Source organism: Suncus etruscus, chromosome 5, assembly GCF_024139225.1.
Source record: "Suncus etruscus isolate mSunEtr1 chromosome 5, mSunEtr1.pri.cur, whole genome shotgun sequence".
In the NCBI taxonomy this organism is placed as follows: Eukaryota; Metazoa; Chordata; class Mammalia; order Eulipotyphla; family Soricidae; genus Suncus; species Suncus etruscus.
In genome coordinates, this window is record NC_064852.1 from 7,596,191 (window position 1) to 7,608,727 (window position 12,537).

The 12,537-nt window shown below is 40.8% G+C and overlaps 1 protein-coding gene across 1 annotated transcript in view; it reads right to left on the reverse strand.

Annotated features, from left to right (window-relative positions):
• The window catches only part of PAPPA (pappalysin 1), a 259,858-nt gene that overhangs the window by 46,946 nt on the left and 200,375 nt on the right, over positions 1 to 12,537 (reverse strand). Inside the window, exon 15 of the mRNA XM_049774233.1 lies at positions 9,761 to 9,944. Within this exon, the coding sequence (XP_049630190.1) occupies positions 9,761 to 9,944 (184 nt within the window). The remainder of the gene's footprint in view (positions 1 to 9,760; positions 9,945 to 12,537) is intronic.

Below are 12,537 nucleotides of genomic sequence, written 5' to 3' on the forward strand. Positions count from 1 at the left end.
GTGCTCATGGGGCTATTAGTGATGCTGGGGATTAAACCAGGGAAGGTGAGGAAGAAGGCAAGTGCTTTAACCTCTGTACTGGCTCTTCAGTTCCAGAAGCCTGATTTCCATCTAGGCTTTGCGGCAGTGAGAACAGTCTGTGCTCCCTTGTCATGCTGATTCTTCCAGACATTTTGACTTTATCAGGAATCTATCCTGATGAAGTATGTTATAAATAAAAGTAATTCAGGGACAACTTGTCTGACATGGCCAGGTCTTCTATTATCAGTCCATAGCCTTCACTATACTTTCCTGAATTGATTAAAGAAAACCTAAAACCTGGATTTCTCAACCTAGCCCTTTTCTTCTCAGAGATTGAAAAAAATTGAAAAATTGGAGAACTGGATTTGAAAGGTTGAAAGTTGAAAGGTCTGAATGGAAGCTTGGAGGAGTGCAGTGAGAGAGATGAAACAACCAGATACCGAACGCTAGCACAGTTTGAATATTTTGCTTTTTACTGAATTGCCTTTATAAAGACATTCTAAGGAACATGGCTTCATGCGACAATTTCCATTTGGAAAAAGAGGCACAGAGAAGGAAGAGACTGGACCAACTTCTAACAATAAAGGGCAAAACTGAGCTTTAAGATCGAATGTAACAAATTTAACAAATATTAGCTTGGACAAATATGATTACTGCTTTCATTCATTTATTTATGAAAATGTATTTGAGGGTAACCCAAGCTGTCATCCTTCCGAGGGATTCTGAACAGGCTGGCTGTTCACTGCTAATGGTTGAGGATTTGATATACGAGCTCTCAGCTGTTGGGATCACTAGGATCATCCTAGTATTGTGTGGTTTCTCAGGCTGCACCTGGCAGTGGACCCATGTGATGCCAGGGGTGGAATTGGGGTCGGCTGCATGCAAAGCAAGCACCTTACCCCTGTACTATCTCTCCAGCCCCAGATGGTTACTGTTTTCAACTGGAAGCTGGTTCCACAGAACTCTCGGGATAGACTCTAGAAGAACAAGTACAACAGGAGAGTCACATCTAGACTCTCCTCTCTAGGTTAAGAAAACCAGTTTTGCCTTCAACAGATGAGAAGATACAAAAAAATGATTCCAAGTGTGTGGAAAGGCGCCATCAAATTCCTATGGTTTTTTCTCCCGCTCTTCCTCTATTTCTCCTCCTGAACTTTTGCCTCTTATTAGCACATCTGCAAGGACCCTAAGAACTGCAATAGAAAAGGCTTAATCCACTTAAGAGGCATCCATTTTATTCTTATATTATACTAGATAATCCTTTCCATGGTGGGACCCAGCGTTGAGCAAAACTAAATTAAAAAAATCAAAGCCTGAGCTCTTAGAACTATTATTCTAGTCAAGCAGGAGAAAGACACTGAAATACACCGACAGTAAATGACTTAGTCTACCTCAATGTGGCGAGTACTCAGGAAAGGAAGAAAGCTGGAGAAAATAAGAAATGGGAGAAAGTGTCATGCAATTTGCTTGTACTTCCTCCCTTCTCTTCCTTAGTTCATGTGATTCATCTGGTGAGCACAGGCTTATTTAATATCTGTAAAATTCTACATCAATAGGCTGTGATATAAATATTTCTACATCGAGTGAAATCAAGGAAGGGTGTTATAGATATTTCTACATCGACTGAAATCAAGGAAGGACGAGAAAGATGATTCATTTGGCTTGCATAGGAGCAAACACTGGGAAAACCACAAATTATTTTTTGTTTTGTTTTTACACATTGATTTTGTGATTGGGCAGTGCTTGGAAGTGAGCAAGCATACCAAAAAAAAGTGAGGAGTTTTAAAACATAAGGCTACAAATGCTCTTGAAATTCTTGCAGAGTTTGTGCAGAAGGAATTAGGATTTTCTAGAACTCTGATACCAGCTCTGCCTATCATAAATGGCAAAATGAAATACGTTTCTTTCGCATAGAGATCACATAACAATTGCAAAATGATAACTGAGAGAAGAATGCAAACCAAAAATGCTGATACTGAGAGAGCGGGAAATAGGTGTTAACCGTGTACCACAGCCCAAAGAACCATAGGAAATCCTCAAAAGGTGATTCAGGATCATGGACATGCCTCCATTTCACTCCAGGGAAATCCAGTAGAGCAGACACTGAGACGAGCAGCATCAGTATTTTCCTGCCCTGGTTGTACCCACTCCTTGTAATCAGCTGTGGTTTTGGAAAAGCAGAGTATGACACATGTTGCCCTTGTCCCCTGACTCCTAGCACTGACTGGCCTCTAAACTCAAGGATGTTGACTGCCCTTGCAGTAAAGCCTACATACAGAGCCAGCCCAGGATATTAAGGGGTCATATCTCTTGAAATAGCCATCAATTAGTGGGAGTTTGGGGCTTACCATGCTCATTTCTAGTGTTCAAATACCAAAGAGGAATTCTCTACCCTTCTCTCATGACTCTTCAGGGTTACTCAGCTCCAGCTATACACTGCTTTACTGTCTTTAGAATCAACCCTTGGCACTTCTGTCACTTGCATGCTCCCTAATACCTGTGTTTCCTGGAGATCACTGTTTAGGAGGCATAGACATGGTTTGGGAAAAGATGCTAGTTCATATGAAGTTCCTAGATGAGATTCAGAGTAACTGTTAAAGTCAGAGACAAGGTTCCAAAAAGGTATGTAACTCTGACTGTCATCTTTGAAAGTCAGAATAAAACTAGTGAACTCATTTGGTTGACCTACAAATAGGGTGAGAAAATTCCAGTGCCTAAGGAATACTGAGCTCATGGTAACCAAACTGTCCAAAGATATGTGCCTATTTTCATTATTTTACTTAAAATATTACCCAGAACACTAACTCTTTTGGGGAAGGCCTTTTAGAATTAAAATTGATCCAGAGCAGATATTCTTTTTTTTTTTTTTTTTTTTTTTTTTTTTTTGGTTTTTTGGGCCACACCCGGCGGTGCTCAGGGGTTACTCCTGGCTGTCTGCTCAGAAATAGCTCCTGGCAGGCACGGGGGACCATATGGGACACCAGGATTCGAACCAACCACCTTTGGTCCTGGATCGGCTGCTTGCAAGGCAAACGCCGCTGTGCTATCTCTCCGGGCCCCAGAGCAGATATTCTAAGAATATCTGGGTTTCTTCAAATTCCTTACATGATGTTGGCAATGCCAGTAGCCTAAAGCAAGGGGTTGAAGATTATTTGCTTTTTCAATTCTGGAACCTAGTGCCAAGCATATACTATGTCTCATGTCCATTTACTGAATGCCGAAAATATTAGTACATGGGCATGACTCCTAACCAACACCCTTTTTAATCTTATTTTGTTCTCATTCAGCTATAACATTTATTATTTATTTTTTCTGTTGTCACAGACAGTGGTGCTCCAAGTTTATTCCTGACTTTACACTCAGGGCTCAATTCTGCCAGGACTTGGAGGATCTTATGGGGTATTGGGAATGAAACCCAGGTCTGCATACAAGGCAAGTACCTTATCTACTTTACTTCCTCTCTAGTCTCAGGTCTAATATATTAAAATGTAAAAAGGATATTAGTTACTGCACTATTTTTTTAAATAAAGTGCCAAAAAAGCCAACTAGAATAAAATAAGGACAGGTAAGTGAGTACACAGAAAGATGTATTTGTCAATGGCTAGTACTAGTCCTATTGGAAATGGACAAAATTCCATTTTGTTGCCTTAAGCAAACATCTTTTACCAATTGATATTCTTTAATTTATATTAATATTAATAACGTTTTTCAAGCATATTTCAACAGCACACCCATTTTCACTCCTCTTAGTAAGTCAAAAGCCTTAGTGGAAAACCCAGAGAAAGAAAAAGAAATAAAACAAGGTACCCAGGGGGAGAAGAGTTCTCTCAGAAGAGTTCTCTCTTTCTCTCTGGGAAAGAGAAGGGAAGTAGAAATATTGGGACAGAAAAAACCTAAGGATGGTTTTTTGCCCCCAAAAATATTCAACTGGAACTTCATTTGATATTGAAACTAAAGAAAATTAGAGGAACAAGATGAGGTAGAAAAGAGATGGAGGCATTGAGAAAAGTATGCAACACTCTGCCAATTTTAGTTCTGAAAGCAAATTTCTGGGCTCCGGGAATAGCAAAGAGTTAAAGAGCAAATCTGAGCTGTATTTGGCAGCTCCAGAAAGTATGTCAACTGCTTAGTAAATTGGACTCTCACAGCTTTAGCCTGGGTGAATCAGATTACACTTTGATTGTCTATTTTTTTCTTTCTCAATGTCTGAAGGGAATTCTACCAACAACTCTCTGTAATTGAGTCCATGAGGTAGGCCTAGCAAGAATGACTGAAGCCATCACTTTGGAAGTCTTAGTAACCCAATTCATCATCAACTCCATTTTGTAGATAAAAAAAATCCTGGAAACACAATTGCTTGAACTAGTATCTGGGTTTATTCCAAGTCAGTTTGATTCCTAAGGGATCCCTTGATTCTACCACAAAGCTTATGACCAAGAGCCCAACCAAAGATTAGTTCTTGTTTGGGAGTGGGGGGAAACTATCATAGAATTCAAAATTAAGAGAAGTGGAACATTAGGAAATCAAGAATTAGTCAAATAATCTGGTGACAGGAAGGGTGCATTGGTGAAGGATACTATATGCCATTGTATGATTTAAACCCAACAATGGACAATGAGTAATTTTGTAAAAAAACAAAAACAGTGCTTAAATAAAGCGGTAAAATAAATAGAATTAGTCATAGCTGTATCCAGACTTTTTGACTAATATAGAAGAAAGGTCCCCAAAATGTTAGATACCTGCCACACATTAGGTCTGAAGCAATGCAAGTGGCAAGTACAACAGAGACATTTTACCAATGAGGGGGCCTGGCATGCCCAGCAAGGTGACACCATTTTAGGATCAGAATTCCTGGGTGGCCTTCTGATTCTGGTGTCAAGAAATTCACTCTTAATAGCTCTTGTATACTGGTCTAAGTTTTTCTATTACAAAATGAAATATGAGGTCACTTGATCTTGGTGACCTCATGATATCTCTAATTTCCCTCATTTGATGAGGATATTTGCTCAACAGGGTTTCATAAAGGCCAAGAGCTTCTGAGGTTGCAGGTAAGAGCCCTGAAGGAAGCAGTCATTGAGAGTGGAGCAAGGAGTTGAGGGAGTCATAAAAAAATCATTTAAAAATGAGTATGTTTGCTATATGGAGTCAGAGTGATAGGATAGCAGTAAGGCATTTGCCTTGCATGCAGCTGATCCTTGATTTGATTCCCAGCATCCCTTATAGTCCCCAAGCCCACCAGAAGTGATTCCTGAGTGCAGAGCCAGAAGTAAATTGCTTGCTCTATTTCTTAGCACAATTCCATTTAAAAATAATTGCATAGGGGCCGGAGAGATAGCATGGAGTTAAGGCATTTGCCTTTCAGGCAGAAGGTTGGTGGTTTGAACCCCGGCATCCCATATGGTCCCCTGAGCTTGCCAGGAGTGATTTCTGAGCATAAAGCCAGGAGTAACCCTTGAGCACTGCCGAGTGTAAACCCCCCCCCAAAAAATAATAATTGTATGAGCAGCTCTTTCACCTTCTCTATGTTGTTCCTCAAAGGTCCCAGATACTCTACTCTCAGCATTCAGGAGAGGTTTGGAAGTAGTGACATCTTTGGATCTGCCTGTTCTGGTGCATTCAGCTGACGAGATGAAGAAAGGTCTATCTCTTAGGATATGAATGGAAATTTTTCATAGGGTGTGACCATGACTGTGGAGAAGATGTCTTGATGAAAGATTTGGTTTGAAGCTGAATTCTCTAGGCTAGGGTCTGGCTGTCTGCATTGAAGAAAGAGGGGGCGGTCTTTTCCCAGAGGAGAGTAGTGTGGGTTGGTAGGAATTTGAAGGGAGTAAGTGTTAAGGCAGGAAATGCTATTGACCATAGGGCAAGGTAGCATGTTGTCAGTCTCCTTTTCCCCAGCTGACTTCTTTATTTACAGTAAAACCTAAGAATTAGAAAATTCTGGGATTCATATGGAAACAAATAGACTGAATTTTAAAACCCAAAGTTAGCTAGGCAAAACTGTGATAGTAAAAGGCAGAGCAAAGTAGGAGTGAAAAAGGTATTTTGAAGGCCTTTGAAAGCCAGAGATGTGCTTCTTTAAGAAGACTCACTCTGTGAGTCTTACTTTCAAGTGGCTAACCCAAGTTCCAATCCAGGCATGATCTCTCGAGCTTGTGAAGAGTGATCTCTGAGTACAGAACAAGAAATAAACCTGAAGTACCACCAGGTGTGGCTCCAATCACCTCTAACTCCACTAAAAAAACAACAACAACAGGGGCTGGAGAGATAGCATGGAGGTAAGGCGTTTGCCTTTCATGCAAGAGGTCATCGGTTCGAATCCCAGCGTCCCATATGGTCCCCCGTGCCTGCCAGGAGCAATTTCTGAGCATGGAGCCAGGAGTAACCCCTGAGCACTGCCGGGTGTGACCCAAAAACCACAAAAAAAAAAAAAAAAAAAACAACAACAACAACAAAAAAAAAAAACCACAATGTGGTCAAATTTAAGTGCAACCAAGATAGAGTTAAGGTATTAGCTTCTTAAACTGTGTCTTATGTTCTCATATGGGAGCACATTACTGGATATAGGGGTTGCAAAAAGAAATCTGGCAACAGTAGAACATTTCTGAATATTCAATAAGCAAAACCTAGTTCAATATCAAACATGTCATGAAATGAGGTGTTTCTGCCAATGCTCATCATAGACTGCATTTCTAAGGCAAAAATTGTGGTTTATGAGTGGAAAAAATTTTTAAAAGTCCTGGACGAGATGAGGTGAAGTATGCTGTATGTTTAGTCATGTGAATAACATTTATGATTCTAAACTCTTGTGCTTGACCCTCAGAATTAGTTTCCCCCTCAAGCATGTTTTCAGGGTCTGTCTGTTCATCAAAGAACACTGACAGGATGATCTAAGACCAAGAGTTTGCAGGATATCTTGAAAATCTCTGGATAATAACTTGGGATGTAAGAAAACTTGAAGAAAATAATCTAGCTGAACAGAGGCCAAAGCCGTTGCTACCTGCAATGCATCGGCTTCTCAAGGACCTTGCTCTACTAAAGGTCTGGGCTAGTCCTTTACCAGGATGCTAATATCTAGGTCCAACAGCCTCATAATCTCTAGAGGACAAAGAAGGAGGTCAGCTATTTCAATGACCTCATTAGAGTATTTTTTTTATATCTTTATTTAAACATCGTGATTATGAACGTGACTATAGTTGGGTTTCAGTTATAAAGTCCTTCTGGCTCTGGCGTTTTACAATTTTTTCCTCTTTCAATCCTCAGTTCCACCTCGAAATCTATTTTATGACTGGAAAGCTCAGTTCTGATCAAACAACTGACAAATGGTAGAACAGGTGTGTGATCCCAGTCTATCGATTCTAAAGCAAAGACTACTTTTTTTTTTCCTTTTCAGGCATAAAAGATGCTTCTTAGAAAGAAAGATACAGGGAGAAAGGGAAAAAAGGGAAGCCAACCAAAAAGAGGGGGAAGTCAAAGTTTTCAGGAATGCCTCTTCGTCCCTGGCTTGAGAGGAAATAAGCGAGCAACTTCAGAGAGACATGGCTCTAAGAACTGGGATGCTTCCTAGAGGTTGATCTAAACAGAGACTCAGCTCTGAAGTTTGAGCACCAGATGTGCTCAGAACCAAGGTGCACAGAATGCCAATGAGATTTCCAGAGCCAATGAGATCCCTGGAGAAAAGTGTTCCTGAATTCTCAAGGAAAGAACCAAGTCAGGTCAGTAGTGATTGCGATGATGGCTCTCCTGGGGCCTCAATTCCTGGTGGGGGTGGGAGTTTTCTCCCACCTTTCCATCAAATTCAGTGGAAAGGCAAGGGTAAGTGGGTTTGAACGTCTCTAATTAAGAATTATTATTAGTCACCAAGAGGGTGGTAATCATCACTGCTAATTTATACACCTTCCTTTCCCCCAGGGCCTCTGATTGAGTGTGACTTCTGTGGTTATTAATACACCCCACATCTGGGTAAATAGGACCAAGGAAAGGGCTCAGGGAAATAGAGGGTTGACATTTCCACCAGTCTTTCAACCTCTCCGAGATTTACATTTTAAAAATAGTTCAAGTACTATGTCTATAAATATAAAATTAATATTTAAAAAAATTTAACTTAAATCCTAGGTAAAAAAATCACGAGACCTACAGGTCATATCCCGGAAGTGCTTCCTGCCTTCCTCTGAGGTAGTGTGGTATAGGGTAGCTGCAGACTTCAACTCATGTCTTTAAAGAGATAATTCCATGAACATTATTTTTATCTATACTTCCCACCTTGCAATATATCCATGTGAAGTCATATACTGGGTAGGTCCTCCTCTGGCTGACCGTATTAATGTGAAAAACTCAAGGTCAGTAATATATTGAGGTTATTTATCATCTTAAAAAGTTATAGGAATTGGGGCCGGGAAGGTGGCGCTAGAGGTAAGGTGTCTGCCTTGCAAGCCCTAGCGTAGGACGGACCGGACCACGGTTCAATCTCCCAGTGTCCCATATGGTCCCCCCAAGCCAGGGGCAATTTCTGAGCGCATTGCCAGGAGTAACCCCTGAGCATCAAATGGGTGTGGCCCAAAAAACAAAAAGCAAAACAAAAAAAAAAGTTATAGGAATCACTAACTATCCTCCAATTGTACATAGATCTGAAACTCATGTCTGCATAATATTACACCTAAGTTGTTGCTTTTATAGTTTAGGTAACATGGTCCCAATATTATTAGTATTTTGGGGTTAGAGGTTTTTCATTTAAATGTAATAGGGTTACATCTACTTTATCCTACAGAAATTTGATCATGCCTCCCCTACCAATGATGCTTGAATGGAATATCACGGGATGTCTGATAAAGGTGCAGTTTCCTCTAATAAGCTAAGCAAATGAGCCTGTCTTAACTCCTTTCAGTGTAATATGAAAATCCAATGTTGGACTGATATCAAGGACAGTCATTCTAGCAATGCCATGAACTTGTTCTGAGAATGTCTACCTGTCATACTTCCTCTCTCTGGATTCAGTTTCACCATTCTTCAAGAATTAGTAATCTTTTCTTTAAAAAAAAAAACACCCCACTTTTTTAGAATAAGTTATTCTAGAAGAGTCATTTTAAAACTGATGTTCTAGGATGCCAGATTATTCTTATCATTTCCATGTCTGGCTCTCTTCTCTATTAGGTCAAATCAGGCCTTATGCACCACAGACCCCAGGCCTGGACAAGAAACCAATGTTTCCTGCCCACAATGGCTTCTCTTCCAACTAGCCATTGCTAAGGAGAAGTTCACACTGGAGAGAGAGGACAGACTCCCACATGGATTTAACTATTACTCACATGACCCCAGGCAAGTACCTTAAACAACCTGAGGTTTGATTTCCTCCTATGAAGCTGGGAAAAAATGAGACTTCCTTCCTAATGAGATTTCCTGGATCCAAATCATACTCAGTATAACTACTCACATGAGTTCCAAATGTGATTTCCATATTATCTATTTTTTTATTCCTCCCTCCTTTTTTTTTGCTTTGTACACAAAAATGGCAAGATCTTGAAGCACATTTCATATCCCTACTTACCCAAGACCTACTTAACCATGTTTCTGTGTAGCATGGCAGAGACGTTTGTACCAGTATAACTGGTGCAAAGAAATCAGGATAGATCAAATGCCACGTAAAGTTTTGGTATTTTGGAACCAGGAGGAAGGCTTGGAAGAACACTCAGGATTTCCAGCTGAGGAAGTGGGACAGGAAGAACCCATGGGTATTGGGTACCTTTCAGCTGCGCTGGGTGTCGGCACTGGAAGGTGCACTTCCTGCCAAAGGTGGTGCCCTCGGGGCAAGAGAAGGTGGCTGCATAGACATGATGATGGTCTGGGAGGCCGCAGTCCACAGGCTCACATGCCACTTGCTTATTCCACTTGCCCTCGGTGCAAGTGACAGTCACACTGGAACCCGTCTGGAAATCAGAAATACACACAGTGAGGGTCAGTAGACAGAATCCCAACTGAGTAGCTTAGGTGAACCAGGAGATGAAAACTGAGTGATTCATGTTATTAGCTTCCAGCCACCCTAGCTAATATGAATTAGATATTTCAGTTCCCCTTTCTACAGATGCAGAAACTGAGGCTCAGAGACAGTAAAGTGATTAGCCCCAAGTTAGACAGCTGGAAAGAGACATGAAAGGATTGGCTCTAATGGCTTCTGTCTCTAATATGTAGAGACTCTTTGTACAATGGTCCAGATCAGTATTTTCTTAGCATTTTGATTGTACTGATGAAAATCTTTTTTTTTTCATTTGTTCTCAATTTTTATTTAGGAACTATAATTTTTTCAATACTATTAAATTAGGTTTTTAGGTATGCAGTATTCAAATATCACATATCATCAGTGTGTCATAGTCCCCTACCAATATCCCAAGGTTAACTCCTATGCATCCCAGTCAACCACACTGGCAAACTCAGTTCGGTTGGCTAATTCTCAAGGTCCATTTATTACTATATTGTTAGAGGAAAGTACCACATCCCATAATGTCTGGGTGGAAAGATTATGAATATATTTATTACACCAAAAGCTAGCTTTTCCTGGGGAAATTCACATGTCATGTTCTTTATTTACATCATCCATCCTTAAAGTGTCATTTTATTATGATTTATTGTTTATATCAATACAATCAAAGAGGCAAATCATTGTATCTGATACTAAATACTAATTAGAAAAAAAGATGTGGATTTATACTACAGTTAAACCAAATTAGGCCCCTACTGGGCTATTTATTAAAGATAGCTAATGGGATTTTTAATTATAAAACTTCAGTGCATTTTATTCGTGGAATTTTTCTGTAAATTATATTTGGTTGGGATAGAAGATCATTAATGGTTCTTGGTTTGTTGTTGTTGTTGTTGTTGTTGGTTTTTGTTTTTGGACCACACCCTGTAATGCTCAAGGGTTATTCCTGGCTATGTGCTCAGAAATCACTCCTGGCTTGGGGGACCATATTGGACGGCACAGATAAAACGGAGATTCTTTCTGGGTCAGCCACATGCAAGGCAAAAGCCTTCCCACTGGGCTATCGTTCTGGCCCCAAGAACTGATGAGAATATTAAGTCACAGATCTTTCAGGGTCTGGGGACTGTCTTCATGAAACTATCTCTGAAGTATGGACACGCTCTCTGGATCTTAGTACCTTGGCTCTGTAGGAGGTGGTAGAGAGTCTATGATAGTCGGAATTATACTAAAGCTTGTATATTAGTTTTCCATGTGCTGAGGCCAAAAGTTAGTCACCTCCATATCTCAGGCCCACCACTGGCATGGCAAGTACAAATAAATGAGGTGAGTTTCCTCTCCTCTGACTTGCTCGTTCCACATTTGAAAGATACTTATATGAAGAAGAACCAGGCAAGGAAGTTGAGAGGGTTGACAGGAAACTGAGCGAGCCTGGAAGAAGTGGGTGCCAGTGGGTGGAAAGGAGAGGCCACAATGCAGAACCAAAAAGAAACATGCACCAGCAGCCTGAAGGCTCCCATTCCAGCAGGAAATTGCCAAATCCCAGCTGTTAATCTGGCATTTTTAAAGAATATTTTCCCCTCCTAAACACGCATCAAAGGGAGACAGGATTCCTCACTACTAAAACTACCTAATTATATTCACAGGAGTTCAGACCCATCATGTCTGACGGGGAAGGTGGTATCTCAGTCGTGTCATCAAGCTCCTGTATGGACCTTGGGTCAGGCCCAGAAGTCCTTGGCAACCAGGGGTCCTCAAACTTTTTAAACAGGGGGCCAGTTCACTGTCCCTCAGACCATTGGAGGGTCTGACTATAGTAAAAACAAAACTTATGAACAAATTCTTATGCACACTGCATATATCTTACTTTGCAATGAAAAAACAAAACAGATACAAATACAATATGTGGTCCACGGGCCATAGTTTGAGGACCACTGTGACCTTGACAAACAGGAGTTCCCGGCAATGAGGCATGAGTTCTGTGTACTCGATGCATGGAGCTCAGGTGGCATCCTGGCAAAGACCTCTCCTCAGAGATCTCTGGAATCTTGGGATAATATGAAGTTTCATCTCCCTGGTCCCATTCAGTTATACCCACCAAGCAGTCCAGAACTTGTCTTCTGCTATGTTTCAATGACAGCCTACCACCACAACCTTGCAAGACACAGCTTCTCTCCAGTGTTCTCTTCTACCTAAGGGAGTCCCTGAAACCAGACTCACAGCCACCCCCAGGTGGCTTTACCAGCCTAGATCTTACTGTCATCTCCTCCTGACCATGATATCAGTCTTGCTCTTTTAGTCTGGCTGGGATGAAGTTTATATCCAGAGAAAACCTCTAGATCAATTCTAGATTCTGCTTCCTTTGGGCATTTCTGATTCCTGTACTATGTTTCCCTATATCCCACAAATGAGATCCTGTACTACTGAGCTGCTATCATAAAATTTTTCTGATCCACTGGGGAATGTGGGTATCTTGAAGGGAGGTGGAAGGGATGACACTGAGATAATTGTAAAGAGAAGCAAACATTGGTAGAGAGTGTGTGGTT